We start from the raw sequence: 17,352 nt of genomic DNA, 5'->3' as shown, positions 1-17,352 counted from the left end.
GGTTAATTCCCGGGATGGCGGGGCTGTCATATGCTGTGAGAATGGAGACGCTAGGCTTGTATACTCTGGAATTTAGAAGAATGAGAGGGGATCTTATTGAAACATATAAGATTGTTAAGGGTTTGGACAAGCTAGAGGCAGGAAACATCTTCCCGATGTTGGGGGAGTCCAGAACAAGGGGCCATAGTTTAAGAATAAGGAGTAAGCCACTTAGAATGGAGACGAGGAAACATTTTTTCTCACAGAGAGTGGTGAATCTGTGGAATTCTCTGCCTCAGAGGGCAGTGGTGGCAGGTTCTCTGGATGCTTTCAAGAGAGAGCTAGATAGGGCTTTTAAAAATAGCAGAGTCAGGGGATATGTGGAGAAGGCAGGAATGGGGTACTGATTGGGGATGATCAGCCATGATCACATTGAATGGCGGTGCTGGCTCGAAGGGCCGAATGGCCTACTCCGGCACCTATTGTCTATTTTCTATTGTCTATTGTTCCTAGGGTTAAAATCTACCGGCATTTGGAAAAAGGTATAGATTTATCAGGGAAAGTTAGCATGGCTTTGGAAGGGGGAGATCGTGAAAAACTGAGACTCAGAGAGCACGTAAGCAGGCCATTTGGCCCAACTCGTTCATGCCTGCCAGGATGTGCCATCAAAGCTAGTTGTGATTGCCTATGTTTGGTCTGTTGTCCTCTAAACTTTCCTGCCAATTAAAAAAAAATTGTTGTTTTCTATATACCTACCAAGCTCAGTATGAAAAAATTGCACCTCACAATCCGACAATCTTTGCTTTCTCACATTAAATCCATGTCCACTACCCTGGGAAAATGTCTGTACACTTAACTATCTATTCTCCTCGTGATTTTATACACCTCTATAAAATCACACTTCATTGGCTTTGTTTTATCAACTCTCTCTGTTTTACCCTGTACCTCAGATAACTGTGTGAATCACGTGTTCTTCCACATGGACATCTGTTATTCTTCTGGCATCCTTTGATGTCTGTTAAATTTATTGCATGACATTTATTTTGCTACCTACATTTCATCGCCAACCTCTTTGCTGTGATTAATGCCTGGAACTACTCTACTTATTACTTTCGCCAGTGTGTGTTTAAACTTGTAGTACAGTATTGCATGTGATGCCAATTAGTTAATTTTGTAATAATTTAAACATGCATATACTGAACGTTATATTTTCAGATAGATGCTTTCAATCTATGGAGCGTGATGCTTTTATATTAAGGCCAGAAGGATGTTTGAGCTGATCTTTATCTGAAGTATGTTTCACTCAGTCACTGAGTAAAATTCGGCAAACTTAATCTGAGGCTTAATCTGACTACCAGTTAATCTGTAGTTTTGCAAAATTGTCCGAATATCCAAACAATATCCAGCTATGGACAGCCTTTGTTTTCACCATCATTGAAACCTGTTGAGATCTCAACTTCAAACAAACCGTCTAAAGAAGGGTCTCCTATTTCCTTCATTCCATAGATGCTGCCTCACCCGCTGAGTTTCTCCAGCATTTTTGTCTCACTAATATCTTTAGACATATATTTTGACTGTGCAAATCCTATTTTCCCTTTTCAATACTAGTAAAAAGCGCGGACTTGGTAAGCTGAAGGGCCTGTTTCCCAGCTGTATCTTTAAAGAACAACTCGTGCGTTTCAATTGGACCCATTGCAAATCGTAACTAAAAAACAAAATCAAAGCTACAAATGTGGGAAAGCTGAAATAAAATAATAAATTATAGAAATCTTCCATCAAGAAGGACTGAGGATGGCGGTATGCAGGGCTCTCGCTTAACTTTTTTTCCCTGTTGCCAGCCGGGCAACCTAGGCAGCTTTTTGCTTGCCAAGTGACAGTTTAGGTGGTCATTTAAGACGGCTTGCATGGCATGTGCGATAATGTACTCGGACGAAGTGCGTAGTTACCAGTCAGAATTATGGTCAATGAAGCATTCGCATATTATTTCTGCTTCAAATAAAGTCACAAACTAAACATATTCACAAATCAAGACATATATACCACAATGACATGCAGCAAAATTATAATACAGTATCTCATCTCTTTTTACACGTTGCAATGAATGCAATTTCTATTATTTCTTTCCACTTCCAAACAAAATTCTGGTTGGATTATTCAGCGTATGATCAACCTCGGTGAGACCAAGTGCAAGCTTGGCGATCGCTTCGCACAACACCTCCACTCAGTTCGCAATAACCAAACCGATCTCCCGGTGGCTCAGCACTTCAACTCCCCCTCCCATTCCGAATCCGACCTTTCTGTCCTGGGCCTCCTCCATGGCCAGAGTGAGGCCCATCGCAAATTAGGGAACAGCACCTCATATTTCGCTTGGGTAGTTTACACCCCAGCGGTATGAACATTGGCTTCTCCAATTTCAGGTAGTCCCTGCCTTTTCATCCGTTTCCCAGCTCTCCCTCAGCCCACTGTTTCCGCCTCTTCCTTTCTTCTTCCCACCCACCCGCACCCTCACATCAGTCTGAAGAAGGGTCTTGACCCGAAACGTGGGATAGAACTAGAGTAGGGGTGATCGGTGGTCGGCGTGGACTCGGTGGGCCGAAGGGCCTGTTTCCATGCTGTATCTTTAAATTAAACTAAAAACACTGAAACCAGAGGAAATCTAAAGTAGGGTCTCTACCCGAAACGGCACCCAATTTCTTCTATCCAGAGATGCTGGCTGCTCCATGGAGTTCCCCCACACAATTAAAGCATGGAATAGTCTTCACCCTACTATAGGTACCCAACCAGATGCAATTAAATTTAAGGTAGCTATTTTTTCCCCCAAGAACCCATTTTTGCTTAAGTCCAAGTCAAGAGTCAAGAGAGTTTTATTGTCATGTGTCCCAGATACGACAATGAAATTCTTGCTTGCTGCAGCACAACAGAATATGTAAACATAATACAGAACAGGAGATAAAAGTTCAGTGTGTCCATATACCATAGACCATATATATATATATATATATATATATATATATACACAATGAATAAACAGATAAAATGCAATAGGCTGTTATTTTTCAGAGTTTGGAGTTTGGTGGTTGTGGGTCCACTCCTGTTTAAATTCCATTTCGAATATTTTTGGAGGACCAGGAAAGCAAGAAGCAAAAGTTACTCCAGGGAGTTACTCCAGCTCCAGCGAGTGATTCTGCGTTGGTTTTCAGCGGTCGCGGCGAGGCGGCGACCGGACAGCAATGGCGGCCAGATCTCCCACAATGCAAAGGGAGAAAGAAAGTGGCCCACTCCGACCAGTTGCAGTGGCAGTGCGCATGTGCAGGGTGGCACATGCGCACAACCACGGCCGAGATATGCTGGCCAAAGATCTTCGCTATAGGATCTTTGGTGCTGGCCGTGCACATGTGGAGGGGGAGGATGTGCAGATCGTGGCAGTGCGCATGTGTAAGGCGGCCTGCCGTGCCGGCGGATGAGGAGCGAGTGGAGAGCGAGACCCGGACACGGATACGGGTGGCGGGCGGAGACGGAGACGGAGAGTGACAGAGAGAGAGAGAAAGATAGAGAGGGGGCCTGCTCAGAATTAAACGACGCGGGAGTTTCGATCACCCCAACGCGGAAGTTTCAATTACCCCAATGCAGGAGATTCGATCGCCCCGACGCGGGAGCTTCGACCACCCCGACCGATGGTTCGACTGCCCCGACAGCGGGAGAAAAATGAGGGAAGAAGATTAGACTTTATTGCCTTCCATCACAGTGAGGAATGTGGGGTGTCCGCTGTGGTGGATGTTTATGTTGACTTTTATGTAGTTAGCTGTGTGTCTTGTTGCTTTTTTAGTATGGCTGTATGGTTATTCACATATCACTGTATCTTAATTGGGACACGTGACAATAAAAGACCTTTGAAACCATAACTGAAGCGATGTGTAGAGTTCAGTAGCACAATGAATAGAAATCCAAGTAAACTGCAAATGTTGGAAATTCATAGCCAATTTTGCAGCATCTATAGAAAAAGAAAAAGTTATCCCCGACCCTTTGTCTGAATAAAACGTCGCCAATTTCCTTTGCTCCATAGATGCTGCGTCACCTGCTGAGTTTCTCCAGCATTTTTGTCTACCTTTGTCAGAACAGTTCTGTTAAAGAATCGTTAACTCTATTTCTCTTTCCCATAGATGCTGCCTGATCTGTTTTCAGCATTTTCTGTTTCATTGTTACCAGATCTTGTTCATTTTCATCCAACAACTAATTCCATTTGGATTTTTATTGAATGTTCCAGAAATTATTAACATATGATGCGTTCAAACAAAAATTGAACAATTTTGTCTGTTTTAGCTGTTGTAATCCTGACATTATTGTATTCTTTAAGAGAACATTGACAGGAAGCTGCAAAGAAGATGATCGATGTGCACTGTGAGATAAAGTCCTACATTGTGTGATATTAAGTGTTGTGATTTTGTTTTTGAAGTGTTTCTTAGTCTGAGGTTGAATGTGTTCTTGTGAAGTGAATTTGAAGGTGACATGTTAAAATAAGTGTTGTTTGGGTGGATCAGACTTTTGCTCTAAATATAACTTATGTAGTGCCTTGCAGAATTTCAATTTATTATTTGATTTGTCTATTTGTGTGAAACTGAAGAGCTCCATTATACTGTATGTCACCACACCATTCTCTAAAAACAGCTCGAAGTGCAAACCTTTGGTAATGCCCGTTCCCCCATGGATATATTTATCTCTGATTTTAATGACAAAAATATCTAATTTTGTTGCAGCCATGTCATTCAGCTGAAAGTGTACTTCCAGTAACTATTGCTTTGCTTTCAATCATTGTAATATTTAATGTTTTATTAAAATTAGCTTAAACTGCCATTCATCCACAATATACTTCACCTCAAAACCTATATGAAAGGCAATCCTTTTGGTGAACTTTTTTTCTGTACGGGCATACCAAATATTGGATAGTCTTTCCTGGCCTCTCTTTTGAAACTCTATATTTTCCATATAATTTCTCGCCTTTTTGACACAATTTCTCTTGGATGGTTGGACAAAGTCGCCTTGGCCATGAAAATCTTCACTTTTGTAGCAGATGTCACTGAAATTGGTGATGTCAACAGAATATTGCCTTCCTCAGATAGAAGTATTCCTGAAAGCTTTACAACCCATCTTACATCTTCCATGGTTCAGCTGGTCCATTGAGTTAAGTCCGAGTAGTGTGATCAAATGCATAACTAATTTGTGCCTTATAGCAGTTTAGGCATGACATTTTGCAGAGTATTGCAAATTGATCCACCTCTTGGCCATTCTAAAATATTGGTGTAATCAGGAATCTAAAATGTTAAGACTAAAATATTAATTTAAAAGAATGTGATTGTTGTGCTCAGAATTGATAGACCGTGTTCATATGCATGACTTTTCTCCGAATGAGTTTCTCTGAGGAAGAAAAAAAGGAAAGCTCGGTGTTTGGAAAAATCCCTGAATTCTTTCCAGGCACCAGGGGCTAACTCCTAGAATGGGTAAGTTTTAGGTTTGCTCTGCCCTGGGGATGGGGCTGGCAATCTTGGGAGAAACAATGAAATGTTTGGCACTACTATTTTAAGTGCATTTTGCTGTCTGCATATTTTGTTGTTTGCTGTGTTATCTGATAAGGTATAGTTTATTTCTCTGAAGATATAATAATTGCAGCTATGCTTCTTCACAGATATCCCAGAAGAAGAAGCAATATATTGGACACATAAATTAGAGAAATTGAATGCCATAAGGAACCATGATGAGGTGGATAAAAGATGTGTTCAAATGGAAAAAATAATAATTGTCTAATTGTAAAATGATTATGTGTGAATTTATGAAGAGTTCTTTGAAATGGAAGTTAGAATTTAAAAACAATGTTTGTTATCATAAAGTGGGAATTTAAAATGCTGCCTTTTCACATGCAAGCTTCAAGAAAGAGGAAGTAGTCATCCCCTACAGAAATGGGCACTTCAGCCCAATTTGTCTATGCCAACCAAGAAGCCGCCTCTAAGCTGGTCCCATTTGCCTGTGTTTGACCTGGAAAGAGTGCAGAGAAGATTAAGCTGGAAAGGGTGCAGAGATTTATGAGGATGTAGCCAGGACTTGAGGGCCTGAGCTAGAGGGAGAGGTTTGGCAGGCATGGGCTTCATTCCTTGGAATGTGGGAGGGTGAGAGGTGATCTTATGGAGGCATATAAAATCATGAGAGGAATTGATACGGTAGATGCACAGTCTTTAACCCAGAGTAGGAAAATCAAAAACCAGAGGATCTAAGTTTGTTGAGAGGGGAAAGATTTAATAGGAATCTGGGCGGCACCATTTTCACACAAAGGGTGGTGGGTGTGTATGGAATGAGCTGCTGGAAATAGTTGAGGTAGAAACTAAAACAACATTTCAATACATTTGAACAGGTACATGGATAGGAAAGATTTACAGGGAAACGGGGCAAATGCAGGCAGATGGGACTGGTGTAGATGGGCACCTTGATTGGCATGGGCAAACTGGGTCAAAGGGCCTGTTTCCATGCTGTATGACTCAATGACCCATATATTTTTAAATTTTGCTATTGTACCTGTCTGTGTAAAAAAGTCGCCCCTCTGTTTCCTATTAAATCTTTCCCTTCTCATCTTAAACCCACGCTCCCTTGTTCTTAATTACCCTACTCTGGAAAAAAGGCACTGCTCATTCACCTTATCTATTCCCCTCATGATTTTATACACCTGTATAATATCATTGCTCTGCTTCCTGCGCCATGGAATAAAGCCCTAGCCTGCCCAACCTTTCCCTATAGCTCAGGCCCTCAAGTCCAGGCGACATCTTTTTAAATCTTCACTGCACTTCCTCTGCATAAGGGGATTTTTCCTGTAGCAGGATAAACAAAACTAAACACAATATTCCAAGTGTGGTGTCAGCAACATCTTGTACATCTATTCCATAACGTCCCAAATTCTACACATTTCTCTGACTAATAAAGGCTAACCTAACAAAATCTTTCTATACCCACCCTATCTACCTGTGATATACTTTCAGGGAACTATGTAATTGTATTCCTAGATCCCTCTGCTCTTCCGCACTCCCTAAGGCGACCATTCACTGCGAATGTCCTGCCCTGGTTTGACTTCCCAATATGTAATACCATATATTTTCTGAATTAAATTCCTTTGCGATATCTTGTCCCATTGGCACAGCTGATCAAGATCCTGTGCATTTATACTCCTGGATCCCTCTGCTCTTCAACACTCCCCAGAGCCTACTATGCGAAGGTCCTGTCCTTCCAAAATCTACACCACATTATTAAATTCAATTTGCCATTTCATTACCCATTTGGCCATCTGATCAAGATCCTGCTGCAATTCTTAATAAACAAAAGCAATGGGCCCTGCACCGACCCTGAGGAACACCATCAGTCATAGTCCACCAGTCCGAAAAACAACTGCCACCACTACTTTTTGCTTCCTACCATGAAGACAATTCTGTATCCAGTTAGCTAATTTTCCCTGGCTCCCATGCGATCTAACCTTCCATACCATTTGGAATTTAATCAAAGGGTTTTGTCATGATGTTAAATTATGTCACCTGGTTAAACTATTTAAAATAACTTCAATCTATGTTTGCAGAATGGTATTCTGAAGTCAGCCGATCCTGTGTGTAAAAGTACTTCCTAACTCCTGAAAGGCCTGGTGCTTTAGGCTACTCATTACTTCCTCAACTATGGAAGAACTTGCTCTCCAATTACATTCTCAGCTTGAGATCTGCCCCACATGCCCCTTCTAAGGTGCAAAAAGGTGGCTTCATGCTGTAATCCACTGCTGATATCTGGGGTCCCCAGTGCTGCAAGCATGGGAGTTCCACATTATGTAACCTGAATCCTCAATTCTATGAAATTTAACTTTGTACCGAACGGAAACATCATGCCACATGATCTAATTTCTAGTCATGGGATCCTTAACAGTAGTATATTTACAGAAAGTTCTGCATACAGCGTATTATTAGATGTTCATTAACCTTAACTATATTTTTTGTAATTATATGTAGAGTATTATTGATGTTACAAACAATTTTAATAATTGTATTGTGTCACATTAGCTCTCCTTTCCTTGTCTTTTATAGTACACAATTCAGGAAGAAGTCCAGAAGAAGCCTTTGCCCACAGCACCCTCCCAGTGTTGTAAGTTTAATAGAAAGATTGCTTCTTGTTACTTGAATCATTGTTCATTGCTTTGCTTAGAAAAATTTGTTTGTTGTATTTTAAATTTCTCACACAAAAACCTTTTGTATTTCTTTCCAATACTCATCATATGGTATTTTATTTGAGAGTTATAATTTAAAAAATCACTTGCAAAAGGCGATTTAAAAAAAAAGTTTACAAAGTTCTCCTGTTTGTATTTTAAAATTCCACGAATCACATTTGTGCTTTGATATAACTATTTGAGGCATGTTGATGCAAAGTTTTATATAGTACTGCTCATATCATGCTTGGATGATATGGATAGATCAATGCAAGAAATTATTATTGAAATTAAGAAATTAAATTATTATTGCTATTTGTGCAATAATTTGATTTTATACAATTTGCCTCAGTTCATCAAAAAGATAGTGGTAGATAGTAATAAAATGCTAAATCATGGAAGTATGAATTGAATACTCTGTCAGTAAATTACTTTTTAATTAAAGATATTGCAAAATATAATTAATTGCAACCATTTTATTCTCCTGTTATGTCTCAAATAGATTACCAGTAAAAATAGCTTCTATTAACTTGGGCAGGCCTACTTCCACAACACTGACAGGTGCTACACATGTCATTGTCCAATCCTGGCCAATACATGCAACCTCTGGCTGTAGACTTCATTCCCACCATATGTTCACTATGGAGTTCTTTAAGTAATCTTTGTCTTAAACAATTGGGTACTACTACTCTGTGACCCCATTTAAGACACCCTTGCTCACATGACAGTTCATGTCGTCTATTGTGATAAGGTTTTAGGTCATTAGTACATGGTTTTATTTCTGACCATCCACATAAAGTTTGTTCGTTTACTTGTTTTAGCAGTGTCCTTTTGAGTTTCATTAGTAATTTCAGCTGGTGTGACTGGAAAGTCATTATCCACTGCTTCTGTGACGTGGATAATACCTACAGTGCTCACATCAGATTTTTCATGAGGCAAACGCGACAATGCATCAGCGATAGCATTTTCTTTTGAGCTGCGGTACTCAATGCTGTAGTCATACTGTGACAGGAGAACCTGCCCAGTGATGCATCCTCGAGGCTGCCATTGTGGGTATTGCTGACCGAGGACTAAGACTAGTGAGAAATGGCTTATGATCAGTAAGCAATCAGGGTGAATTTCCTACCCAACAGATACTGATGGAATTTCTTGATCCCAAAGATGATACCAAGGGCTTCTTTCTCGATTTGTGCAAAATTACGCTAACTCTTGGTAAGTGTGTGTGATGCAAATGCTATAGGCTTCTCTTGTCCATGTTCCATTACATGTGAAATCAGCACCTATCCCACAACTGGACACATCACAAGCTAACTTTAACTCGCGATTTGTATCGTAGTACAAGTAATGCATTACTGGTCAAGCTCTTCTTACATGCATCGTAAGCATTTTGTTGCTCTTTGGACCATTCCCATTTTTTATCCTTGAAAAAAACTTGTGAAGAGGAGCTAGCTTTGTGTGCTAACTCAGGTAACTCAGGTAAGAAGCATGAGTAATACTGTACCATACCCAGGAAGGAATGGAGTTGAGACACATTCTGTGGTGTTTGTGCGTTTGCTATCGCTTCATTCTTTTCCTTCACTGGTTCTAGTCCATGTTGATCCACTTTCAAACCAAGATACACTACTTCAGTCTGTAAGAATGCACATTTGCCTCTTTTCAACTTTATATTGGGATCATCAAGCCGCTTCAATACTTCACTGAGTATCTCCAGATTCTCCTCCTCAGTAACAGTCACAATCAGCAAGTCATCTTGATTGCTCAAACAAGTGATGTCCTTGTCGAATCATGTCCATTGTAGCTTGGAAGATTTTTCAATATCAATCAATCAATCAATCAGTTTTATTCGTCACATTGCACATAAAGTGCAAGTGAAATGAATTTGTCAGCAGCGGTACAATGATAAAGAACACACAAACACAATAAACATTTAACACAAACATCCACCACAGCATTCATCACTGTGGTGGAAGGCACAGAAATTGGCCAGTCCTCCTCCATTTTCCCCCATGGTCAGGACCTCAACCCTCCGCAGCCGTCGCTGCGGGCGTCCAGATGGTAAAAGGACAAGGTAAAAGTCAAGGTAAGTCCAGGATCAGCTCTTCCCCACCGGAGACCGCGGCTTCAGGCTGGTGTAGGCCGCAGGCCGGCGGTCGAAGATTTAAAGTTCGCACCGCAGCCAGAAGCACCGCAGACCGCAGGGCCGGCGGTCGAAGCTCCCCTCCAGGGGTGATGGTAAGTCGCCACTGCGCCCGCGGTAGAAGTTGGTCTGCCGGCCGGCCGATGGAGCTTCTTCTTCCCCCCGGGTCCCCAACGTGAGATCCCGGGCTGCAGACGCCGCACCAGCTGGGACTCTGTAGACCGCGGCTTCAGGCTGCCGTCTGCCGTGGGCCAGCGAAACGGAGCGCTCCCCTCCAGCGAGCCCCAGCGAGGGCTCGTCCGCTCCACGCCGAGAGTCCCCGCTGCACCCGCCGCTGAAGCCCCGGGCGCGTCTCTGGGAAAGGCTACACTAGATACACTACTTCAGTCTGTAAGAATGTACATTTGCCTCTTTTCAACTTTTCAACAGCCCCATGTGTGTGTTTATCGTGAGATACTGCTGGCTTTTACGATCAGCATTTAGCTGAGCATATACATGAGATAGATCTAGCTAATAGAATACCTTGGAACCAGCAAGTTCAGTGCATAAATCTTGTAAGGTTGGTAGAGGATACTGTTACTCATCTTCTGCAGGGGTCGGCAACCTTGTTCTGCATAGGGGCCAGGAGGCATGTCTGTGAGCGGATGGCGGGGCACATCTATCACATGTACACATGGATCCCGTCCCATCCCAACCCGGATGGCAGGCATCAAATCACGTGTTTACAGAAGGTAGACAAAAATGCTGGAGAAACTCAATGGGTGAGACAGCCTCATGCAATTTTGTCTACCTTTGATTTTTCCACCATCTGCAGCTCTTTCTTACATGTGTTCACAGAAGATGTGCGGCTGTGCCTGCGGCATTGCGCAGGATGCGGTACAGCCAGAGCTCGCCGCTTGGCGCTCCGGATGATTACGGGAAAAAAAATCCGCCTGCAGGCCGAATGATTTCGGGTTACGAGCCTCATTCGGCCCAGGGGCCGTAGGTTGCCGACCCCTAATCTACTGCCTGGTTGATGGTCACTTTGCAGTCTCCACACAATCTCACTGTGTTGTCCGTTTTCGGAACCACTACTATTGGAGTAGCCAAATCACTGCCATCTGTTTTAACCAGTAAACTATTTTGTTCCAACTTTTTAATTTCAGTTTCCACTTTACTTTTCAGCGAATATGGCATTGGTCACAATCTACAGCAGACAGGTTCCACATCGGGTCGAATCCTGATGTGTGTTTGCTCAACCTTTATGCCTTCGTACATTGAACATAGCATGATGTTTCTGCAACAACTGATCCAGTTGTGTTTGCCCTTCAACTTGGAATACAGATTTCCAGTCCAGTTTCAGTAAGCGGAGCCAATTTTTGCCTATCAACGTTGGCCTATTGACATATCTCACGACAACTATTGGCAACTTCAAAGTCTTGCCTTTGTGTTGTACACAAACCATCTCTCCACATGTCTCCAAAATACTTCTCCAGAGTACGTTTTCAGCTGAACGTTTGTTTCTGTGATAGGCATATTGCTAAACTTGGATTTATAGGTGACGTTGCTTATAATTGTGCAATCAGCAGCGGTATTAATACACATAGTAATATATTGATTGTTCACTTTGACCTTTGTCTGAAAGTCTTCCTTTCCAGACCCACCGTTCATAGTATAGATACTGAACAGACCAAGTAAATTACTCTCTGACTGTTCATCGAGGTTGTGAATCCCACGCATTTGGTTTTCTTGAGCCCTTTGTTTTGCTTTGTCCTGTGATGGTGCTCTACATGCTGATGCAATATGGCTTTTATTTTGACAGTTGTAGCACTTAGAGTCCTTGAACTGGCACTCATTTGCTTTGTGGTGACCATTGCGTTGATAGCACATATCTGCGCTTTTCCCAGAACTTTGCTGTGGAGGCTTTTCCCCTGTCTTGTCATGCTTGTGTTTTGGAACTGCCTTTTGACTATTGACTGTGCCAGCATGAGTTGGTCGAACCTCATGTGCACTTTGACATGTCATCTCCAGGGCCAAAGCAGTTTTGCATGCCAAATCAAAGGTAAGGGCTGGTGTGTGTGTTCAGTAATTTTGTTGGATTCGCTAATCCAGCATTCCACATACAAATCTATTACGCAAAGCTCGATCCAGAAATGTGGCAAAATTGCTGTGAAGAGACAACTTCTTCAATGAGATAATGTACTCGCCCAGTCTAACCAGGCGTCTGGTTTCTTGTGTGAAATTTGTTACTTTCTGCAATCTCTATGGGATTAGGATTGAAGTGAGCACCACGTTTTGAAAGTAGAGTCTCAAATGAAACATTCCTTGCCTTCTCTGGAGCTAGGATGATGATGAGAGTTTCATAAACTTCGGAACCAATTTCAGTTAATAGAATGGCTTTCTTTCGTTCCTGGGTGGCCTTGTTTTGTGCTCTTACCTGCACTTGATCATCATCCTCAGTTTCTTCAGCTTCAATAATGTAATTTACAATTTAAAAAAAATATTTCCATTCACTTACAGTACGAGGTAAAGGTTTCACAGTTCTTGTCGAAAGTTTCTAGTCGACCTATGTATCCCAAGGACGCCATCTTGCCCCGTAAACACAACACAAAGATAGCCTGACAAACTCTAGACGATTTGTGCAGTTGCTGTTTTAAACAACAGTCCCATGCATAGAAGGATCTGTGTTGTGGCCTAACGTATCCGGTTCGCAAACAACTGCGACACAGCTCTGTATTTGCTGTTTAAAATGTTAAACAATACTGCATATTGTAAAACAGTCCTGCACTGTATTTAAAGGTTGAGTTCACAAACTCTATCTGATCCTCGTCGCCATTGTAGGATATTACGGCTTCAGCATGTAGATAGAAACAAGCACAGGTTTTCAGTACACGCTGTTGCCAGTGTGGGTCTTCTTTATTTCAGAAAGGTACACGACGCATACTCACACATATTCATGAGACTGGTAAGATATTGAACATATCACATGACACAAATCATACCACTCTAGTACTCGATACTTAAAGTTACAGTTACTATTATATACACTACAAGCATGTTAACAGACTGCCTGACTGCCATTATCAAGATTAGAAGGCTGATCTTATTTTCAAATTACTGAGTTTGAAGGAAAGGTGAGAACATTTAATTAGATGAATATGAAATAAGAAAGTCAAAAGTTGGGCATTGAAAGCACACAGTCTTTAGATTGCTCAAACTACGTGATGTTCCTTGTCGAATTATGTCCATTGTAGCTTGGAAGATTTTTCAATATACAGCCCCATGTGTGTGTTTATCGTGAGGTACTGCTGGCTCTTACGATCAGCATTTAGCTGAGCATATACATGTGACAGATCTAGCTTAGAGAATACCTTGGAACCAGCAAGTTCAGCGTATAAGGTTGGTAGTGGATACTGTTCATCATCTACTGCCTGGTTGATGGCCACTTTGTAGTTGCCATACAATCTCACTGTGTTGTCCGCTTTCGGAACCACTACTATTGGAGTAGCCAAATCACTTCAATCTGCTTTAGCATGATGTTTCTATAACAACTGATCCAGTTGTGTTTGCTCTTCGACATGGAATACAAATTTCCAGTCCAGCTTCAGTAAGCTGAGCCAGCACCGCCATTCATTGTGATCATGGCTGATCGTCCCCTATCAATAACCCGTGCCTGCCTTCTCCCCATATCCCTTGACTCCACTAGCACCTAGTGCTCTATCTAACTCTCTCTTAAATCCATCCAGTGACTTGGCCTCCACTGCCCTCCAATTCCATAAATTAGCAACTCTCTGGGTGAAAAAGATTTTTCTCACCTCAGTCTTAAATGACCTCCCCTTTATTCTAAGACTGTGGCCCCTGGTTCTGGACTCGCCCAACATTGGGAACATTTTTCCTGCATCTAGCTTGTCCAATCCTTTTATAATTTTATATGTTTCTATAAGATGCCCCCTCATCCTTCTAAACTCCAGTGAATACAAGCCTGGTCTTTTCAATCTTTCCTCATATGACAGTCCCACCATCCCAGGGATCAATCTCGTGAACCTACGCTGCACTGCTTCAATCACAAGGATGATTTTGCCTATCAACGTTGGCCTATTGACATAACGAGCGAAAACTATTGGCAACTTCAAAGTCTTTCCTTTGTGTTGTACACAAACTATCTCTCCACATGTCTCCAATACTTCTCCAGAGTACGTTTTCAGCTGAACGTTTGTTTCTGTGATAGGCATATTGCTAAACTTGGATTTATAGGTGGCTTTGCTTATAATTGTGCAATCAGCAGCGGTATCAATACACATCATAATGTATTGATTGTTCACTTTGACCTTTGTCTGAAAGTCTTCCCTTCCAGACCCACCGTTCATAGTACCGAACAGTCCAGGTAAATTACTCACTGACTGTTCTACGAGGCTGTGAATCCCACATATTTGGTTTCCTCTAGCCTTTTTTGTGCTTTGTCCTGTGATGGTGCTCTACATGCTGATGCAATGTGGCCTTTCTTTTGACCTTTGTAGCACTTGGAGTCCTTGAACTAGAACTTAACTATCTCATTGGTGACCCTCAAACTACTTTTGATGGGACTTTACTATCTGTACCTTGTACTAAAAGTTATTCCCTTATCATGTATCTGGCTGTAAATGGCTCAATTGTAATCATGTATTGTCTTTCCGCTGACTGGTTAGCAAGCACCAAAAGCTTTTCACTGTACCTCGGTACACGTGACAATAAACTAAACTGAACAGAAATTTTGGCAAATGGGGCTAGTTTAGATAGAGCCGAACGGCCTCTTTCCATGCTGTTTGACTCTGACTATGACTCTATGGAGGCTATTCAAGGAACGTGCTAACTTGCAAAAATATTTGTCTTGGGAAGCAGAAGGATAGCAAGGCAGCTGAAATGTTTTGCATAAAGCTGTAACAAATTGTCATGGAAGATTTGTTAACCAAGCATTTAACATGAATGGGATTGAATTGAATTGAATACATTTTATTAGCCAAATATGTATACATACAAGGAATTTCCCTTGGTGCTTTGCCCGCAAGTAACAACACGATACAACAGGAGACAATTAAATATTAATTTAAACATGTGAAGAATGAACTAAAATACCAGAGCACAAGGAGGCGACAGACTTTTAGCTGTTGAGTAGAGCTACTGCTCGTGGAAAAAAATTGTTTTTATGTCTGGCTGAGGCGGCTTTGACAGTCTGGAGTCGCCTTCCAGAGGGAAGTGATTCAAAGAGTTTGTGGCCAGGGTGAGAGGGGTCAGAGATGATCTTACCCACTCTCTTCCTGGCCCTTGCAGTGTACAGTTCGTCGATGGGGGGAAGGTTGCAGCCAACAATCTTCTCTGCTGATCGAGCGATGCTCTGCAGCCTCTAGATGTCGTGCTTGATGGTTGAGCTAAACCCGGTCATGATGGAGAAGGTGAGGACAGACTCTATGATGGCAGTATAAAACTGGACCATCATTGCCTGTGGCAGATTGTGTTTTCTCAGCTGCCGCAGGAAATACACCCTCTGTTGGGCCTTTTTGACTGTGGAGTTGATGGTGGCCTCCCATTTAAGATCCCTGGAGATGATGGTTCCAAGAAACTTAAATGACTTCACAGATGTGACTGTGGTGTTGTTGATGATGAATGGGGGGAGGAGAGGGGGGCTCTCCTAAAGTCTAGAAAAAGTCTACTAAAGTGGCTTATTTGAAGGAGGAAGAGCTCAGACTTTTCATCTTGAAGAAGAAGGATACAGATCCTTGCTTCAAGATTTCCTTAGAATTAATGGAGGCATTGTGAAGGGGGAGTGTAAGCTTGTGCATCTTAATTTATCATTCTGAGAATCTGAGGGCTCCGAAGGAATGTTTGAAGACCAATCATCCAGTGGGCTGGTGATCTAACATAAATGTCTTTCAGATAGCATCATTGTTGCTGAACCCCATTGTCACAACCTAAGGGTCAGAGAGCTATCACTGCGTTAAAAGCTTACTAGGTTGAATAAGAATCCACTGACATAGCTCCACCACCATCAAAGAAGCTCACCATGAAAAGACTTTCAAAGGAATTCTTCTATATTAGGAGTGATTATCATCTTTAAAGATAATGATCCATTATGGAGTATCAGACGTACCACATGAGAGACATTGCTGTGTTTTTTTTTATAAGGACTGTATTTGATGAAAAGAGAAACAATTGTTCATTCTTCCATTGCTATTCGTGTTGCAGACTCCATTCAGTTCAGTTTCATTACAACCATCATCTAGCAACGTTACAAAATTTTGAGATTAAAAAAATCAAGTCGGTAATTTATCCCATCAGATAAAGCATAAAAAGAAGTTTAATTTGACACCTAATTCACTTTCATATCTTCAGTATTAAAACAGTTATGGCCATTTTCATACACGGAAATCAGCATCTTGTTCCCTATTGCTTTTCCATTGACTTAACACAAAAGCTGTGATCGAGGACAGTCAAAAGCCCATAACGTTCTTAAAAATTAAGAGAACTGAATGACATTTTCAGTTATTATAGATTGAAGCATTCTGAAACAAATATAAAACATCTTACTTGGATGACCTGAAATTAAAGCATATAATTAGTCAATTACCTAATTGTAGCTAAATACAAAATTGACCGTTGTGACGGAAATAGTAATAAACACCCAGACTGCCTTGAAAATTCAAAAAAGTGATATTCTCAAGATCAGAACTGTAATATTGTTGTATTATATGCTGTAAGTCCGTAACAGATAGGTAAATAAATTACAATTTCTAGCAATAGACCAAGTCTTTATGGAGAAGATCAGTTGCTAGCTGGTACTTTGGCATATCATAATCAGTAGCATCATCATACTCCTCAGATTGTAACCAATAAGCAACTGTACACCTTGTTTTTTCTCAACTTTTCAATTTTGGCATTGTAAACTACAAGTTTTTACTCTTCAAACCACGCATGACATGCCTTTCTGCCCACTACTTTCCCATTAAGAATGTCCTGTAGATTCCATTTCTTAAGAAAAGGATACATTTTTAGAATAGCCTAAGTA

At 41.4% G+C, this 17,352-nt stretch overlaps 1 protein-coding gene across 1 annotated transcript in view; it reads left to right on the top strand.

The window, feature by feature from the left end:
- unc13b (unc-13 homolog B) overlaps positions 1-17,352 on the top strand; it is a 404,018-nt gene that overhangs the window by 195,780 nt on the left and 190,886 nt on the right. Inside the window, exons 6-7 of the mRNA XM_033037251.1 lie at positions 5,660-5,733; positions 8,079-8,136. Coding sequence (XP_032893142.1) covers positions 5,660-5,733; positions 8,079-8,136 — 132 coding nt within the window. The remainder of the gene's footprint in view (positions 1-5,659; positions 5,734-8,078; positions 8,137-17,352) is intronic.

Source organism: Amblyraja radiata, chromosome 1, assembly GCF_010909765.2.
Source record: "Amblyraja radiata isolate CabotCenter1 chromosome 1, sAmbRad1.1.pri, whole genome shotgun sequence".
NCBI lineage: Eukaryota > Metazoa > Chordata > Chondrichthyes > Rajiformes > Rajidae > Amblyraja > Amblyraja radiata.
This window is presented reverse-complemented; position numbering and strand designations above follow the sequence as displayed.